The sequence below is a fragment of the Grus americana genome, chromosome 17, assembly GCF_028858705.1.
Source record: "Grus americana isolate bGruAme1 chromosome 17, bGruAme1.mat, whole genome shotgun sequence".
NCBI classification, from domain to species: Eukaryota; Metazoa; Chordata; class Aves; order Gruiformes; family Gruidae; genus Grus; species Grus americana.
Genome location: NC_072868.1, coordinates 14,707,756 through 14,727,272, shown reverse-complemented (window position 1 = coordinate 14,727,272; position 19,517 = coordinate 14,707,756). Strand labels below are relative to the sequence as shown.

Genomic DNA, 19,517 nt, shown 5'->3' with positions numbered 1-19,517 from the left:
GCTGCTGTCCTGCCGCTTGGCTGTCTGTAACTGCTCAGAGTCTCACCTCGGGGCAGTAGCCAGGCTGGTCCTGCAGACCTTTGAGTCGCCTGGGTCGGAAGCCGGGCACGTCTGGCAATGTGGCAACTGCTCGCCGAAGCCCTGGTCCAAAGCCTACTGATCTTGCAGAGAGAATTCCACTTCCCCATGAGCCTAATCCTGCTACTGGGAAAATGGCTGGGAAAACACCAGTTGACTTAAAGGAGATTAGGATTAGACCATCAGAAACAAGTTTCCAGTTTATTTCATAGATGGTAACTTTTTTTTCTTCCTTTGCTTATTCTTTGTAAAGCGAGGCATCTGGTCTGGATTTGATCTGTGACTTAAAGGAAGAAGAGCAGCGAGTGATTTCCAGAATTGGGCGGTTGCGCTCATTTATCTTCTTTCTCTAACCCTTCTCTAAGGCGAGACACGGAGCCACGTTCCCGCTGCAGCTGCATCGCCCGGTCCACTCGCTGCCTAGAGAGAACCATCTCCGGGGATTTATGATGTTCTGGATCCATCTGTTGGAGGTTTAGGTTTTTGAAGTTTGGAGATTTAGAGCTGGGTGTGCTGAGGACCTGGTGTTTTACTGAACAGAATTTTCTTTTTTCTCTCTCTGGTGGAATTTATGCCAATCCTACTTTTGTAATCGCGACGTATGCCCAAGTGTTGAATTGGTTTGTGATTGGTTACTGCTACTTTGTATTCTTATTCACAACAACTTTAATTGAGTTTTAATTACATAAGTGTGATGTTTGTGTAACCCGTGACTTTAAAAGAAGGAAAAAGAAAAGCCTTGAGGGGACGTTTTCTTGCTCCTGGTTCCAGCTTGTTGGTGTGGCTCTTGAAAGGGATTTTTTTAAATTATTTTTTAAGGTGAAGCCAATAATGGAGCAGGGGTTTGTCATAAACACTGACCCTGGGAAGTAAGGTTTCCTAGCTTGTCTCTAGCTGAGTCTGTGTGGTTCTGGGTGTACGTCCCAGCTCGCGGCACCTTCCGCGCCTGAGCCTCCGCGTTTTCAAAAAAGCATTGGAACCTGTTCTGTCAGGGAAGTCAACGGACATTTCCCAGACAGGAGCAGGACTCTCTAGCTGGCTTTCGCGACTCCATAACTGCTTAGGATACCCCAGCTAAACGTTAGGTTGAATCCCTGTTTGCTAACATTCTGCTGTTTTCCTGTTTCGAGTTTATAGCAAATTCAAATTCTTTCTAGTTGCTAGAGGAAATCTCCTTCCCTGTTGACAGAAAAAAGTATACCCAAAAAGTTGTGCTCTTTGAAATTTTCTTCAATTCTCTCAATCTTCTGCCAATTAGAAAATTCTTTTTTTTTTTCCTTAAATCAATCTGTCCTTTGAATTTGCGTCAATCCAGATACAGCTTTTGCTACTATAGTTTAAAACTGCAAGTTGCATGTCATTAATCTTTGCTTTTGCTCATGAAATTGAAGCAAACAGAGGAATGGAAGTAATAATTCTCTAACAAAATACCTGTTCACTCCAGGTATATTTTGTTCACTTATTTTATTGCAAACTGTGTTACAGGAACTACACATGCTTATTAGTCACAGCACATTCTCACCTTGGATAGATTATTACTTTTTAACTCGCAATCAACACTGGTGAGTTTGCAATCTTCAGAAAGACTCATTTGTAAAAGTATGTATTGCAGGAGCCAATTTTGTAGGCAGATTTGGTTTTAAATGGTTTCTCTGGCTTGTTTCAGTTTACAAGCTCATTGTCTATAACAAACTAAAACAAAATGTGTTCAAATGCCACTTAGATCCAGAAACTGTTCCATTGTCTGAACTTTCAGAAGCCCAGTCCTAAAAACTGTTTGGGATTTTCTTTTTTTTTTTTAAAGGCATTGCTGGAGTGCTAACCTTTTCCCTTCCCCCACATAGCCATACAAAACCACTCTTTACAAATAACTTTTTTTTCTTTCCTACAAATCTAATGACAGCCACATGCTCGTACCACCATGTTCCTGTATTTTTTTAAGATAACATTGGAACTGTCATCGAAATAGAGCACTGAGATGGCATTGAGTTGTGTAGGAGCACAGCAGGGTTTCGGCACAGTCTCTGGGTTTATAAAGTGAACCTGGGAATGAAAGCAGAGGCATGTTAAGATTTACTTTTCCCCTCTCCTCCCCCATATTTTTCTTTCTCAGGCAACCTTGTGTCTGTCCCATACACTCACTCGGACATGTTTCGAACACCTGGCTTTGTGTACAAACATCTTGAGATGTCCCCTGCATGTTCGGAGGCTGACGCACGCACCCAAGTCAGATCTAGTTGGAAATCTTTCAGTGAAGCAGGTTTTCATTAGAAAATCCCCATTTGTCAGAGCAGTCAGCGTTCTGCTGGAAGTGCACCAGTTACGATAAACTCTGCAGGACGTGCGGGCGAGGGGTTGTGAGCAATCCCACCCGCCCTGGGCAGGGGTCCCGTCCCTGCGGCTGGCAGCACCGAGACCCAGCTGGGGCCAAGGGCTCTGGGTGCCCTGCGCTCCCTGCTGCAGGACCTCCGAGGAGAGGAGGAAAAAAGCAAATAAAAAGCAATCTACCAGGAGAAAACCATGCAGATATTTCTTCCCTTGGAAATGTAGATTTTTCTAGTTTCCTTTTTTTTTTTTGCAATGTTTAGATGTGCACAGGATGTAGATGCAAAGGTGGGGTGCCCTCCTCGTGCCCTGCAGATGGGTGCAGGGGCCTGGGCTGCGTAGAGGAGGGTGTCCAGGCAGGTCGGCTGGGGGTGCAGCACAGCCAGGGTACTCGGGACCAGCACGTCTCCTGGCCGATGCCAAGCGCTGTGGTGCATCGGCTTTGGTGGCGCAGCTGGGGCTGGGTGGCCCCCAGTCAGTGGTCCCCCTGAGCACAGGCGCTGTGTCGTGAGGACGCGCCAGCTTGGGGCTCCCATCTGGACATCTTTGCACAATTTCGTAAAATAAATACACCCACAGAGCAGCTGGGCTGTGTAATTTTGGGATTCACTGACCCCTTCCTTAGTCTGCCCCCAAATCCGCTTTTGGTGGCAGCCTACGGCGGGTCCTTGCAGAGTTTTTCCAAGAGATGCTGATAACGGGTGTCTCATCCTGCTCTTTCCGTGCCACGCGGTGGGACTGTACCACCATTAAGATGTCTATCATGGGGCCCTTTTAAACTAGAGAGAGCGTGTCAATGCTTGCAGCAAAGACGGGGTAATTCCTAGCCAACTATTAATTCAGGCCACTTGGCTAGACATGTTTAGCCAGATGCTGCAGGCATCTTCCTGAGCTAACGCAGACCTTCCTTCTCTTGTTTGCTTAGGGACTTTTTTTGTGTATAAACTTATTTCTGAGTAGCACCTATCAGCAATAACTCTATACTAGGAGCTACAGTGCACCTACCAGTGTCTGTACAATGGCATGATTTGTAGCATTCATGTACGAATTCAATGGGAAAGCACATTCTCCTTCACAGTAATACGCAGCGTAGCCCTCGGGAGCGATGATCCAGTCCTTGATTAAATTAAAGACATTAGATTGTGGAGAAAGACAGAAATATTGTGCAGTGAAACAGAAAGTAGAACAGCACATAAATCTAGCAATTCATATGTCTACATACAATTACAGAAGCCTGCAAAATAAAAATCTGGTACGCTGGCCTTGCTAATGCTATCTTGGACACCTCTAAAGCGGCTGCTTTTCCTGGAGAGACGTATCCGACTTTGCAAATGTGCCCATAGAGTGATGAACTTCAGGGCTGGATTTGTTTTTTTTTTTTTTAATCCATTCAGCAGTGTCCTCCCAGCTGTCCCCAAGGATCACTTCACCCATCGCTGAAATGCAGGTAACAAGCTTTCAGAAATGTAAATGCCTTTCACCAGGTCTAAAAATCGATAGATGGAAATGAAGAGCCGTACGTGCGTTCAGCACTGCCAGAGGACGTTCAGGGCCACGGTTCCTCAAAAGGACCTAACTGTGGTGAGTCTCTAGCCAGCCTCACACGAAGTATTTGTATACCCTAGCTTTGCAGAAGTACTTCTTAAGCATGCTAAGGACATTATACATATTTTTTTTCTCCCAGGGATGGTAAAAATATCCCATTATTGGCTTGATCTCACTATTGCAGCTTGGTAAGTGATGTGCAAAGGCACCCCAGCTTGCACGCCGGTCGCTCACAGCCCTTACCTGCCACCCCAGGTCCCTGAAGCTGACGTAGAGCTCGTGCTTCTTGCAGGCTTGTCGCTGGTCGCTGCTGCTGTTCTCTGTGCAGGGAAAAGGGGGGCTGTAAGTACCACCCAGTACTACGTATAGGGCTACAGCTTGACATTGCCTCACTAGGTAAAGAGGAGGGGATGAGGGGTCCCCCTGGCTCCTCACGTACCCCCAGCAATGCCCCAACAGAGAGTGAGGTGTCGTTGCTCATCTGTTGCACTTGTAGCTTTTTTTTTTTTTGAAACATTTTCAATTTTAGTCATAAAATAACGGCTGGGTTCAATACATATGAAATGCCCCTCTGGCTTTTTGTGCAAAGCCAAAGAATGCCTGGGAAATAGTTTGGGTTTGTTTTCTTTTTTTTCCTGGGCTTCCTCTGACCTCGTATTGGCAAAAAGCAGATCTCTGGTTATCGCCTATTGTATAAAAAGGGAACCTGTGAAAGGAGCGATAGGGAAAAGCACTCTTTACCAACCTACATTCCTTACTGTCTCTGAATCGCCTGCGTTACTGGTGATAGTTGCACCTTCAGGCCTACAAAGGCAACGTATGATGTCAAGGCAATGTGAAATCTGCTCTGTCTGGTGCAGTTGGGTCCAGATTGCAGACTTCTTGCAATGGGTGACAACACTTCATGGAGAAGCCAAAGAATAAAGCATGGGTCTGAATTGTGGATCTGAACAACCATGACTGTCAGTGCAGTTTTAAAGTTGTGTCCATCTTGGCCATACAGCCTGAGCTGGAGACCCAAGTAGAAGCACCAGAAAATATTTTTTCAACTCTTGTTGTTGGAAACTAACTCAACATGGGGTCCCCAAGCTGGAAGCAGGACGTTGGTTACAGGGACTTTTCTGGCCTCCTCACAGAAGAAAGAAATTCTTTTGTCCACTACCCATCCTTTAAAAATTGAATTGATACAGCAAATAGATGATGAAAATGCACACTTAAACTGCAGACCATCTGTGTTTGGGAACTGCAAAACCCAGAAACATAAGCCATTGAAAACCATTTTAGGAGACTCTAGGATTTTGGGTGACAGGTACAGAAATACCTGTGGGCAGGTCAGAGAAGCCAAACCTATCACCAGGGCTGCAGAAAAACATCATTAGTTCTAGGACAGGAATGACCTGATTAAATATAGGGAAGCTGCAACAAGACCGATGGGAGAGAGTTCTCCCGTAGCCTTGCAGGTAACCCCAAGCAACCCAAGGTGGAGATGAGTCACGTAAGATGATATTGTGCCCTACGTTCTCCTTTTCCTTCCACCTCTTGCAAGCTGTCCTTCCATTCAGTGAAGCACTTGCAGAAATACGAGCAGGAATTTGCCACCGCCCTCAGCAGAGCTAGCCCCGTGCTGCGGTTCCTGCTGGGAAGGTCACCAAGGGCCCGTTATTCTGAGGTATCTCATAATTAAGCCACGTTTCCATTTCAAATGCCTGATGGAGTTTTCTTCCATATGAGGAAGCACAGCTTCCCCCCAGAATAGCTGCGGTTATCCTGAGCAACAAATGGGTTTTCCTCTTCCATGCAAAACTTTCGGGACTACTGAACTTTTGGGGGGCTAAACTTAAAATCACAAACTCTGAAAATCTACAGCGTTTCGATTCACATCTACTGAAATACATTACTGTTTTGACCACTTACTATTTGGTTTAATGTCATCTTACATTTCAAAATGAGAATTTATTTCATGTGGGAGAAAAGGAGATTTTCTGTTCAGATGGCTTTTTTTGAATTGCATTAAGATATCCCTCAGTCTAACTGTTTCAAAGAAACATTATTTTTCTAAGGTCTTCTGGGAATAATCCTTAATCCTGGGTAGTTTCAAACCAGCAAGAGAACACTAGTGGTAGACCAAAGAGACATAAAGAGGCCGAGTGTTGGAGAAACCATTCCCATCCAGTGCAAGCCCAGCAAAGCACCATCCCACACCCAGAAACACGGACCCGGCAACCCGCACTGTACCTGCGATGTTCGACACACGGAAAGCTTCCTGGTTCTTTGGTGTTTTCGATCGATTCTGGCTCCTTTGCTTCCCTCCCGTGGAGCGAATACTGCGGAGATGGACCTCGGTGGCTTTGAAGAAGGCTACCGTGAACGGCTGTTTGTTCTGCGGGCCGTGCCTTCCAATAAGACCCGCCAGTTTGGGATTGATGCTTTGCCCTTAATAACAGAATGGACCGTTTTCAGCAGACATAATAAATCTAACAAGGAGGAGAGCTGCTCTCTGGTTGGTAAGCGTGATTCCCAGGCACGTCCGTATGCGTCGATCTACCAAGGGCCTGGACTTAATCAGCAAAGCTTCTTCTGACAAGAGAAGCTCAGCACAGCTAACTTATTTTATATCTGCATGTAAAAGTTACATAAAATAGTCCTACATATAATTATTTTACCCTAAATCCGCTTAGCATTAACTTTTCCTGCATTCTTTAGAGGGGTTTCTTTAAGTTCACCAACCTATAATTTGAAGTGATCCTATAAAAGGAACCATAAAACTCAGCCCATAGGAACACTAAATTCCCACTGGAAGGTTATTAACTTAAAATAAAAATGCCTTGTATGAAATGTTGACAGAGTTCCAGATATACTGTAGCTGAGAGAAACAAATAGTTCCGATATGTAGAGACATTTTGCTTATTGCTGTATCTCGGCACTGCTGTACCTGACAACTTTGCAAAACTGTTGGCTGCCGCTCATGCTTCCTTCATCCTGGGCTTTTAAAATAATTTGACTCTGGGTAAAAAATGATTAGGTGGTTTCTCTGTAGAATTAAAACAATTAAGACTCAAGGAGCGGGTGGCAGTGAGATATTTAACAATTCTCCCTGTTGCCTCCAAAGGATGTCCGGGTGCTGTTGTCAAATGCAGGGGCGATATCCAGAATTATGGTAATGGCTTTTGTGATCCTTTGGCTAAGGACAGAGCTGGCCTTGTCAGCAGCAAAGCAAATACGCCAAAGGACAGCGGACGCTTTCCTAGAGAAGCCCTGAAAGGCAGCCTGGCCAGGAGAGCAGGCGAGGGGCTCTACAGTCCACTGACAAAAATTTCCTTATCATACTAGTTTCTGACTACTATGCGAAAAGAAGCTGGTAAGCTGAAGTATCTCCAGGTAACATTACATAACTGCTGTTTTTAAGATGAGTAAAGTAAATGCCAAGTCTTATAAACTACTGGGTTTATGGGATTGTTTCCATCTTAGCTGTTGCGCGTGGCCAAAAGACTGGTAAACGTGACAGCCCCAGAAAAAAGGGGGCTGTGGTCAAACCTCAAGGCCAAGAAGCAGAGTGGCCTCGGCTGGGGTCCACGCTCTGTTTTTCTAAGAGCGTGCAGCCCAGCGAGCGAGTCCCAAGCCACAGCACATGGGATTTGTGGAGAGGACCGGCTTTAAGCGGTGTTTTAGTGGGAGCCTGGCAGCAGGGAGACTGCCCAGCGTGGCCAGGCCTTGCAAACTGGATAAAGGAAAAGTAATTTCAGGCCCCAGGAAAGCTCGGGTGAAAATAGCAAATGCAAAAACTCATGTATGTAGATTTATATGCGGACGCGCATCAACAACTTCTTCACCTTCTACTTAAGCTCCTTTCCGGAAACTTGTCCAAACAGTTTTCATTTTAAACGTTTCAGGCTGAGCCCACAAAGTGCTTAAGCAAGTAGCTAATACTAAATATATAAGTAGTTCCACTTGTGCTCAGGCTTTGCCAGATTGAAGCCTTATTTCCTGAAAACAAGCTCAGCTGCAGGAGTTAGAGCTCACTGAATGCTGCTCCTATGGCTTTTCCTGCTCTGCTTCCCAAAGCTGTTTAAACTACCAAGTACATCCACGGCTGTGGTTTGTCCAGCGTAAATTATTTTACCTTTACCACGTCTCTAGAGAGCAGGTCAGCAGTATGCGGGCGGGGGGACCCAGCTTCACGCTGATATGTTTAATGGATTTGCATTAGCGCAGCAAGAAGTAGCGTTTGACCAATGAATTCCTCATGTAACACCAACATGTCGTGTTCGAGACCGTTATGGTGGCAATGTTTCCTTAGGGGAAGAAAAGGCACGTAATGCTCTGTATGCGAAGCAGCGTATTTCTTTTTTAAAAAGATGGGGAAAATCCACTTTTGAACTTTCCTATACATCCAGAAAGCAAGGTTAAACACAAGGACACACGTGTAGTCCCCATTAGACAATGATAAACTTCTCCCAAAAGAACTAAAGCTGTGCTCTTGAACCAGAGGGCATGGCTTTATCTGCTTTTATGAAGCTGCTTTTTTTTTTTTTTTTTTAAAACCTGTCAAAAATGGGATCTTAAGTAACAAACTAAGTAAAGCAAAGTGGGCAGCTGCGTTCCCACATGCTGCTGCTGAGCAAGGCGTTATCGGGTGCTGGGCTGAGAGCTCGCTGAAGGCTACTGAGTCACTCAGACGTTTCTTTTGCTTGCTGCCTGAGCTGATCCCCCTTTTCCCTTTGATTCCACCCTAGTTATACACATGGATAGAGTTATTTGGCGTGATTATAAGGAAATACAAAAATCTGTTAAATTACTTTCTTTTATATAATTTCATCTGGACAGTGCTCGAGATGTCAGAAGTTTTTTTACGTAGACTGTATTGGCTTCGTGGTTAGAGATCTCTATGTGTAATGACAGATACAAAGAAAAGATACTTTTTTTTCTCCTAATTCATTTAAAGCTTTGGGAGTTGCCCAAGCATATAGTGTTGCATCAAAATCCTGCTGTGTTTGCAGCATATGATTTTCATATGAAGTCCAGGTGTAAAAGCAGCTTTCTTGTTAGCACATACAGTTGGTCTAAATCCAAAATGAAACTTGGGGAGCAAGGAAGGACATGTCCTTGCCATTCAAAACAGAAAGAAAAATTCATGTGTATGGTGGAGAAATGTGAGTGAAAAAGTGTGCTGGGGACTTGGTTACAGCAGACAAGCAGCCCTTGTATCTCTGTATTTACTTTTAAAACACCGTAGTTGGCTTTTCTAACTTTAATGGCAGGCTGATTAAAGTATTCTGTTAATCTATTTTGAGAAAGCAGCAAGTCTCTTTGTGTACGATTTCAACCCTTTACAAACTCAGCTAGATTTTTCAGGAGTGTGGAAAGAAACCAGATTCCTCATTTTCATTGACTAGCAGGTGAGAAAGCACTTATCACCGGGGATTTCTGCCTTCGAAAGCTCTCTCGGTGACAGATCTGGCTGTATGCTTTTAAGGGTCCGCTCCCGTAGAGCGGAGTTACTGTAAGTGCGTGCAAAGTTGCAGCTTCTCCTTGGCTGCAGGATCCTGAAAAGCCTCCGCTGAAATCTGTAACGCATTCATAAATCAGCTGCCTTCCTCCTTAATGCTGAAGAAAGGGATTGACTTTTGCTGTAAAAGGTGAGGATGGAGGAGGGCAGAGCGATGATAAGACACTATCGGTAGAAGAGCGTGGCCCCGCAGTGTCCACAGTGTTTAGAGGCATTAAGCCCACTTCCAGCTGTGGCTTTTCTGCGGGCTCTGGGCTGGGCCTTGATGGTGTTCCTGTACGTGAAGCACAAGTGAACGATGTGCCATGATCGTGGACACAACTTCTGTACGTCCAAGTGTATCCCCTTTGGGAGGCAAACTGGAAACTAAAAACAAGGGCAAGTGTTTGAAAATGGGTTAAGCTTGTCTTGGCTGTTCATTTGCCTTACTGTTTTAGCTTTAGGAGTTAAGATTAACTTGTAAGTCAGGCTGAACCTGAATCTTTATAGCAAGATGGCGAAAGTCATCTGTCATTGGGGTGGGAACTAGTAACTTCCTTGGTGAAGCTCCTGCTTTGTATCTGTGTTTGGGTTTCTGCGTTCACCGATCACTCAGGGCAGGTTAAAACAAACCCTGCGCACCTCTCTGTGCAGGTCTCACATGAGTAAAATCACTTTTTCATGTAAATGACTCTCCGTAGGTTGCCTGTTTCAAAACTGCTTTGCACGGTCTTTATGCAAAATACTACTTAGGGGAAACGTTTGGAGTGTTGCATAAAAACCAATAGCAAGTGATACCATAGATGCATATCTGGAGAATGAAAGTATGTCCTTATCTAACTACGTGCAGAATAATTATAATAGTTTTGAGCTGGGTTTTCCTTAACCTCCCCTGTGGGGCAGCCAGGCAGTTCCAGATGGTCCCAGGTCCTGGGAACCCCCCAGAAGATCTAGGAAACTTTGGTTTCCTTGTACAAATCTCCACGTGACCATGAGGAATCTTAACTTTCAGACAAAGCAGCATGACTTTTTAGTTAAGACCTGGTTAGGATAATTCCCCACCTGATTCTACACACATCCTTTCTGGAGTTGTTTCAGAGCCAGGTCTTCCCACCCGTTCCCAAACCTCACAGGTTTGTACCATAAGTATGCTGCAGACCTTGGAGTCCAGAGCAGGCGTGACTTTACTGCCACAAAGGGAAATTAAAATGATTCCTGGCTGCTTTCTGAATTTGAAAGGACTTTTGTGCCAACTAACACCAGCCTTCTACATCATTCAGTTGTGTCTTTTCGCACATAACAAAGTTTCTTCCTCTCTCCTCGACTGGATTGCACTACCTGCAAATTAGCCAGCAGCGTATACGCGCCTTGACGGGGATGCTGAAATGACTGCAGACAGGTTACCAATCTGTTAAAGCATTTGAGTACATCCTTAACCTGAAATATGTCTATGGATTATTTTATTGTTATTATTTGCATCTTGGGCAAATTCAGGAAAAACATGCTTCAGAAATCCTATTCAAAGCAAAGAGCGCTGAACGCTTAAGGCTTCCGCTGGCTGGGAGCTGGACACCTGAAACGGAGACTCACTGATTGATGCTGGAGTCTGACACTCACCATCGACACCTTCCACCGACAGCTGGAGGCCAAGATTGTGTTGGGGATTCACCACCCAGTGATTACTGGTTGCAGTAATGTCAAACACCAGCCACCCTTCTTCTGCGGCCCAGATTGTTCGAGAGTCGAGCAGGAACAAATCTGAATCCCTGCAAAAAAAAAAAAAAAAAAAAGACACGTAATTCCCAGTTACCGGGCGTTCTGCTGGAGTCCCTATAGACGCTCACATCCGTGCTGTAAGCAACACGCTTGGTCGGCCTGTCAGCAGTAGGCGGGTTATGCCAGAGCCGGGCTGGCGTGCTTTCCCGTCTAATCACCTTCAGATGAAGCGCTCTTCTTCCCTTTAAAAAAGGGAGGATGGGTTGAAGCAGAGTTTGAGGTGGTTTTGGGTTACTTTGCTGTTACAGTTAACCTTAGAGCTGCTGATGCAGCTTCAGAAAAAAAAAAAAAACGCTTGCCAGGCAGAGATTTGCAAAATTATTGTTTGCATATGCAAACTTGGTAATTGGGGCAGACAATGCTGCTCGTTATTCTTTCCACACATAATTTCCTGACTTCTATGCATAATTGTAGCATTGGTGCTAGCCAGCTGGAACGTTGATGTGCACGTATTAACATATGTAATGGTTTTTTAAATTTCTTTGTCTGAGGTTACAGATAATTGATTGAGGTAATAACCCTCCGCACGGTCACAGGTCTGCATTACTCTGGGTGGCAATTTTCTTTCAATTCATTGCTTGAATGTTTTAAAGGCCATTGCTGGGTTATTCTGGTTGACGAACTAATACTAGAAAATGAGAAAGATCAGAAATAGAGAGGACTTCATGCATTTGAAAAGGGTGAAGTCATTCTGAATTTACAAAACATTTCCTGGCAAATTTCAGTTAAACGAAAATTTGAGAAAACACAGGTTCTGTAAGAGGAAGGAATCTTCTCTTATCAGAAATTAAGAAAGAGATAAAACTTGGATGAAAAAGTTGGGTAGTGATGCAGTTCCTTTATAAAAAATGACTTTAGAAGAAGAACAAAGAAACGCGGTGGAAGTGTCTAGACAAGTCCCGTAAGAGCTGCTTTTGCACTTACCGTGCACAAACATGATAACTTGTTTAAGTGTAATTATATCCTTTTGAATGAAGAAATATCCTTGGAAAAGCCTTTAATCATGTCCTCAAAGCTTAAGGAAGGCCTTATTAGTTTTGTCACTATTGATTTGTCAGTGCAAATAAATATATTTAACTTAGTTTACACAGTGCCTCTTGTTTGCACGAAATATCGAGTGATCAAAAATGAATCTCAGAAGTGCTGTCGGCATAGAGGCTTTTGTCTTGTAGCTTTTAGTGATTCTTTTCCCTGTGAGACACAAGAAATTGGAGGCTTTTGTCCCACACAGCTGACTCAAAACAGAAACGGAGGTTTATTGCAATGCTTTTACTACCTGGCTTTCCTTTCAACCTTTGCGGGCCAGGGCGTGTAAGGGATGATGGCTTTGCTCCGTGAGCTAATGGATGTCACCGCCTCTGGCTCCGAACTGGCTTACACGGAATTAAACTTCTGAAATTAGCTCCCGCAGAGCACGTGAGCGCATCGCCCAGCGTGCCTAAAAGGAGGATTCTGTCGTTTCCTCACCAGTGCCCGATGCTGTTAAGCTCTGGACGCTGCTAGCCCTTGGGTACGACGCGGCTGAAGGTGCAGGTCCAGCGTGCGCTGCTGAATGCTGCGTGTGGCAGCCCGACGGGGAGCAGCGGCTTTCTGCGTCAGCTCCATTCAGAAAGAGGAGGCAAGGTCTGATGCTTTCAAGAGACGTTTTGCAGGCATGGGTTTGTAACAACTGCAATTCCCCCCTTTGCCCGGCGCGTCCCTGCCACGGAGGAAGGCACAGGAAAGGGAGCTTTGCTTTCTTTTAAACAAAGTTTTGGTTTGTGGAAGAAGCCCTACATCAGAATTGAACTTGCTGCAACGCTTCCTTGCTAATACATAGAGGGGTCTTACGGGGGAGTATTTTGGTGATGTTTGGGTGGCCAAAGCTGGGGGGTCAGGAAGGGGCCGTGGTGCAGTGATGGAGAGCTTCACCCCCGGTCTTGGGAGCTGCTCTCTGAAGCTCAGTCAGCTTTGAGTGCACCTAAACCAGCTGAAGATAAACGGTGTGGATAACTCCCTCCCTCCACATACACACTAGTTACGGGAATCATAAGATGCTCGAACTCTAACTGGGCAACAACTTTCCTGGGGTTTCATCCCCACCCAGGAGCAATGGCCCCGTTCCCGCTGTGCATGACGCAGCTGCGTGGACACCTCCCGCCCTTCCCTGTTTACAACACGCGGAACAAAACGCATCCCTGAGGAGCTGGGGACGAGGGAGTAGTACGGACTGGACCGTTCCAATGGCTGAGTCCAAGTTTCCAGAAGTAAAGGGGTTTTATATTCACATACTGCATCATTTAAGCATGGCCCCTGACTGGAACTCATGATTCACACAAGGTTTAGTTAATAGGGACTTGGCTTGCTTGGTTTTTCTCCCTTGTACTTTGCAGGTTGAAGATAATAGTAATAATGATAACTTTTGTTTTTAGCTACTGCTCAACTGCAGTATTACTCAGAAAAACCAGCCTTTAAGCTTCCCATGCTGACATGATGCAATCGAGGTAACCAGACAACATGAGGCATCAAGTACCAGGGTGAGTCAGTCTGGGAAATTGTATAATGCGTTTGTTTTCCTGTAGTTACAGCAATGTGCAAACAATAGGCCTGGAGGGGAAGCCCGAAGTGAGAGAGATCAAAGGGACCCACTAAAGGGAAGTGTCCTTCCCACACACCCTTGGAACATTTGGACCCAAAAGGTCCCGTGCCAGATGCTCTCTGGAGAAGTTCAAGCACTCCTTGATTAGCACTTTCCACTCTGGCCCACCAGCAGTGCCAGGGATGGGATGCAAAACCTGACTGGTGTCGCAAACAGAGGCTCCTGAGATCGTGGTGCCTGTTCCGATGGAAAAAAACCCTCTTGTTCTTTTAAAAAGAACAGCCTTCCTTTAATGCAATGCCCTGCTCTCCAAAGACTTACGGCAAACAGCGTTAAATCACTAGCTAACAGACAGCAAGCCCTTTAGACATCATCGTTGGACAAGACATAATAAACATGGCAAAGAAATGTAATTCTGCTTCGACTTAAACAAAATTTGCTCTGAGGGCTCCTCTCTAATGAGTTGCCACATGAGACCGTGCTAGTTAAGTCTAACTAATGTGGCTGGTTTGGGTTTTAGGGTTGAGATAAAGATCTAAGCACAAAGGGAAAAGGTTTCTAGTGCACATCTCGCCCTCTGGTACCTTACCTACCAACTGTACGTGTATTTAGAGCATTCTTGGAGCAATGTTAATAATGGCTCTGCAACCAGGAGGCAGAAAAGCACTTTGGTTCCTTGGCCCGGCATTCAGTCCCTGCATGTGAGAACTTCAGAGCATGCGAGAAACGGTACTGAGCCTCCTACCAGACCGAGAGATAGGAAGAGGCACATGATCCTCATTTTACAGAAAATTAAGCTGGGACATGGAAACGTTAATGTCTAGATTAGAGTTACATAAATGATGAAGTCTGGATCCAGACCACAAGTATGTTTTGTTGAGACCACATCAAAATGGCTCAGCATTCAAAGTACTTACATCAGCGGGAGTGTCAAAGCTGTTAGCGATGATAAAACTCAGGGCTTTCAGCTCAATTTTCTCAAGCATCAGGCTGTCGATGGAGCTGAAGATGAGGACAGGAGGTTGGCACTTGTCTACCGATCGCTTTGGTAGTGTCTGGCGCTGGATGCCAGAAAGGAGAGGCACCTCCCGTTAGCACTCCCAAAAATTTGTCTACAGGTTGTATAACTGCTGTGTGGTCTATGAAACGTCCTTAGTTGAACGTGGTGTTTTCTGGACTCGAAGGTGAATAACAAGTACTGCAAAGTGAGGGGGGCTGAGGAGGCGGCATGTGAGATCGTGTCTGGAAAGCAGCTGGCGATATGGAGGTGGAAGGGCTGGAGCTGCCAAAGGGCTGTGTGTGACCAGGGATGTGGAGGGCGGGTGGCACGAGCCGGGTAAGAAAGGGGGAACCACAGTGGATTAGTGGAAGAGAAAAGGACTGGAAGAAGTGAGGTTTGTGGGGGTGAGTGGAGAAATAAGGGAAGACACAATATGGAAAAGGCAAGTGAGAGTATCCTGAAAGGAAACAGCAAGGAAGAGAGTTGCCACATTGCAACGCAGTAATTCTAAGATAAGAAAAAGGATTAGCAACCAAGAAGCTTCATGAAAATAGTATGTATGGGCTTTTTGCCTTTTGCCGGGGTATTTCTTTCAGCCTCTGGGATGCACTTTGGTTTGTGGCCATAAACACTAGAAATGTAGCTAAAAATCAGAAGTGCAGCACCTCTCCTAATCACCTGCCTCGATGAGTTGGGGCATGAGAAAGAACACGGACTAACAAGAGAGACTCAGTGAAAACAGGAGAGCTGGCAATTCTGCAGTAGCAAGGGAGAACAGGAGATGACACTCTGCACTTACAAGCCACAACGCTATGAGGTCTGTACTGCTCTAGGGCAGCCCTCTTCCCAAACAGCACCTGCTTTTGCGTCTCCGTTCTTCACTCGCTTTCCCCATCTGCCTCGTCAGCTCTGTTATTTCAAGCTGGTGCTTGACAAGTGGTAGTAAACACTCATGAGCGCTCCCAAATGGGATAAAACTAAATGGGAAGAAGGCCAGGCAGCGGAAGAGGAGGTGACCCTCAGCAACTTTCACCACGTTGCAAGCCAAGCTGATTTCTGTGGTGTGCGTGTGAGCAGACCCGGCGCCCCGGCTCACCTGGCCGTGTCCTGGCGGCAGCCAGCCCGGAGCCACTGCCAGCAGGTCCTGCTGTCCCCTGCCCGCCGGTCCCCTGCCAGCCCACAGAGCACACCTAGGCTGCCCGGCACCTTGCACCCCTCTAATCCCTCCCTGCTAGTGTGAGGACCTGCAGATCTAGCAGTGCTTTAAACAATAACCACACTGTCACACCTCACAGCAGACTTCGAATTGTTTACAAATACGGGTCAACCCTCCCGCTTCTGTTTTAAAGTGGGGGGAACGCTTGAGGCACAGATATGGTAAATGTCGTATTGACGCGGCATGTAAAGCACAGCCACTAAGCCAGGAGCATAATCCTGCCCTCTTGACTGGTATTCTAACCCGAGAGGGGCTGTTTGGGCCACAGACGTGGTGCAAGACAGCACGTTTACTACAGGCAGCCCGAGGACAGAGCTGGTATGGGAGGATAGGGGCAATTCATGTCCAGGTTTGAGCAGGTGGAGGGAGGAGAAGGCAGAAAGGGCATCCTGGGAGGGTGGGAGGAGATCTGGGGTGAGAAGACATCTGTTTGGATTAAAAAACTGCAGTATCCAGATTCCAGTTTGCTCGGTGTCATTGCTTAAAGGCGGCCGCAGCTGTCCAAAGACAAGCTTAGGAAAATATTTTTCAGACTTTCCTACTCTGAGAGGGCCCCAGGATCTCCCTGGGCCTCTCCCTGGCACGTTTGCAACACCCTCTGTACACAGACCTGATGCAGCCCTCCTCCCACACCGTCCCTTCCCTGCCCGGGATCCCCTGCTCCTCCTTCCCTCTCCCTCCCCACTGAACAAACCCTCCCCGTGCCCCCCGGGAGCAGCCGCCAGCCGAACGCAGCCTGGGGTCTCCTCCGCTGAAGGGATGAATACAGCTTGCTGGGGGAGGTTCCCAAGGACTGGTCTGAAAACTGGCTGTACTGGTAGGGAGACAGATCTGCGTGAAGTTTGTTGAATCTTGGGAGAAATTATATTCACTTTAAAATTTCATCAGATTCTTAATTCTGTGTTGTGCGTTTCTGGTCGTCGTGTCCCCTTTCCTAGGTAGTGCTTGAGAAGGGTAAGCTCTAGGTTTCAAAGACTGATTAAAAGTGGCAACGGCAGTTTGTTACAGAGAGATGCAACACGTTTCCTAAATATGAAGCCTCTCGTAAGAGCAGTGCGGAGAAAAACGAGGTTAGATACACCTCTCTGACGCTTTGTATGCGGCTGGGTGTATTCAGCATCAAACCGCTGCTCATTAGAGCAGCGCTGGGCTGAGCAGGAGCCCGCTGGGCTATGCAGAATGCCTCCGGCGGCTGCTCAAGTGCCTCTGCAGAGTGAGTTCAAGATTTGTCAGAGGTTTTGCAGGCTGCAGTGGCTTTTAGGAATGGTCTGAAAGAGATAACGAGATGCAGCTCTCTTCTTGGAGAGCTACAGGGTTTCCATGCTAAAGTTCCCTTGCTGCTTGCTAAGAGATGAGTATAATTACCAACCGACTTGCAGATAAGTCACAAAAAAGCCATCAAAGCTATTGTCAGTACTTTTCTAGATGCTGTTAGTACTTGCAGATACCATCACGGTGCACAACGTCAAAACAAACTGTACTCTCCTTTGCTGCACCATCCCCAGAACGATCACAGTGGTACTTAAAAAAAAACTCCCAAAAGGCGGCACATCTGCTTCGCGGGTTTGGGTGGGCCTAAGCCTTTCTTAGTTACTGGAATTACAGGTTTCAACCCACAACATGGAAACAGCCTCCAATGAACGGGACAAAGGGGTCTGGAGAGGGGCTCGGGTTTGATCTGGGTGCAGAAGTGGTGTCGTTTGAAGCACAAACTAAAGCGTTCCAGCTGCAAGTCAAACCCAGGAATGCATCGTGCGAGATCTTATTTTTTTTTGTAGGGCTGGTAACATGAGCATTCAAATCATTCGCTGCCTTTGAAGCCTGTGAAATCCATAATGGCCACAAAGTGAACATGTAGCAACTACATTTCAATTACCAAAGGCTGGTCAAGTACCTGGCTTTATTCTCTCCAGTAACAAAACTCCCATCGACTTCAAAGGGGTTGGGATTTACTGCACAGTGCAAGCGCTGGGTCCAGTGAAATTGGAGATGTAACTATGGCACGAGGTATTTTAGCCTCTGAGGGTGCAGACGGATGGGCAGGATCGAGCTCTGATGCTGAGGGGAGCTATACAGTCTGCATTTTGTCTGCAGCTTCAGGTTAATAAATTGAGGATGATGCCCCGACCAATAATCTGCCCCAGAACTGCATGGCTCCTTTTTGAAAATACGTAAATTCCTACCAAGTGCTATAGGAGTTGGTATCCAACCCGCTCAGCTGCTGTTAGAAGTCCCACTACGTACCTGCGGGTGCCTTCAGCACTTAAGTCCCTTTGAAATTCTTGCTTTGGCCATTGCTTACAACAGTAGCGCAGAGTCTGAGGGTAATGGCTATTTGTTTTGCAAAGCAGATCACAAACTGTGTCATGATTCCACTGTAAAAGTATCAAAGTTCATTTTTCTCAGGCTCATGTCCATAAGCTTTATTTTCACACGTTCCCTGCAGAGGTGCCCAAGATAAATGACCTTCAACCCCCTGTAGCAAGCCCTGCGATGTGCGCTCCCCAGCACGGGAATGTGCTTTGCTTTCCCGCAGCACCCAGGACGGAGGAGACGGAGAGCACCCCGCTCCCTGACGGCAACCTTTGGCTCCCACTAGCAGGGTTGGTGACCGCCAACAGGGACTTGATGTCCCGCTGCTCAGCACCCTTCTCAAGCCAGTCGCTGGCTTTATAAAACTCTTTCCCAGGCTTTTGGGTGAGTGGACCATGAAGACCAAACAGAAGTTGGACATGAGTCACTGGACTTTAAGTTATGCACACGAAAGCTTTGAGACACGTTATATTAGTCAAAACATCAACTGTTTTCACAGTGTTTATGATATTAGGAACATTTTTGTTCATGAATGTACTCGTTTGCTTAAAGTGAATAACCGATACTTTGCGCCTAAAGAATGCTGTACGTGCCTTTCTTTTTATAAAGATGTCGCCAGTTTGAAAAGCTTGCCTTGCAGTGAATTCATAGATTTGGAAAGGCCAGAAAGAATATTTGATCATTTCGCCTGGTTTCCTATAAACACCTGTAACAATATCTGCAGTCTGACAGAGAGATAACTTCTATCAGTCAAAGGCCAGGGTGGCATCCTGTCTGCTACAAAGGATGGGGTTGGGCTCTCGTTTTTACTGCCAGGGATGCTGGGCATCTATCTGCCCAGGACTGAGCAGGCGATGGAGGAGAACACCCCCCCCCCCCCCCCGTGTGCAAACGCCGGTACTATTGGGGGGCAGGAGTTCAGGAAGAGCCTGCTGCGGGCGCAGCTGTTTGTCTGGAAAGGCCTGTGCCTGTATTTTTCACCGACAATAAATTGCAGGCAAGAGATGTTGCTGGTTAGATACCTGCCAACCTGTCTGAACTCGTAAAGCAAGTCGTTAATTGTTGAGCTCCTAGTGCTTATGGTTTATTTGAACTGAGGTGTGTTGGGTTTGCGTGGCAAGGTTTTGGTAGCGGGGGGGCTACAGGGGTGGCTTCTGTGAGAAGCTGCTAGAAGCTCCCCCTGTGTCTGACAGAGCCAATG

At 46.2% G+C, this 19,517-nt stretch overlaps 1 protein-coding gene across 1 annotated transcript in view; it reads right to left on the bottom strand.

Annotated features, from left to right (window-relative positions):
• Positions 1–286: 286 nt before the first annotated feature.
• Positions 287–19,517, bottom strand: part of BMP7 (bone morphogenetic protein 7) — a 50,395-nt gene continuing 31,164 nt past the window's right edge. Inside the window, exons 3-7 of the mRNA XM_054845902.1 lie at positions 11,051–11,199; positions 6,184–6,381; positions 4,192–4,268; positions 3,409–3,519; positions 287–2,121 (exon numbers count right to left, since the gene is read on the bottom strand). Coding sequence (XP_054701877.1) covers positions 1,972–2,121; positions 3,409–3,519; positions 4,192–4,268; positions 6,184–6,381; positions 11,051–11,199 — 685 coding nt within the window. The 3' untranslated portion in view covers positions 287–1,971. The remainder of the gene's footprint in view (positions 2,122–3,408; positions 3,520–4,191; positions 4,269–6,183; positions 6,382–11,050; positions 11,200–19,517) is intronic.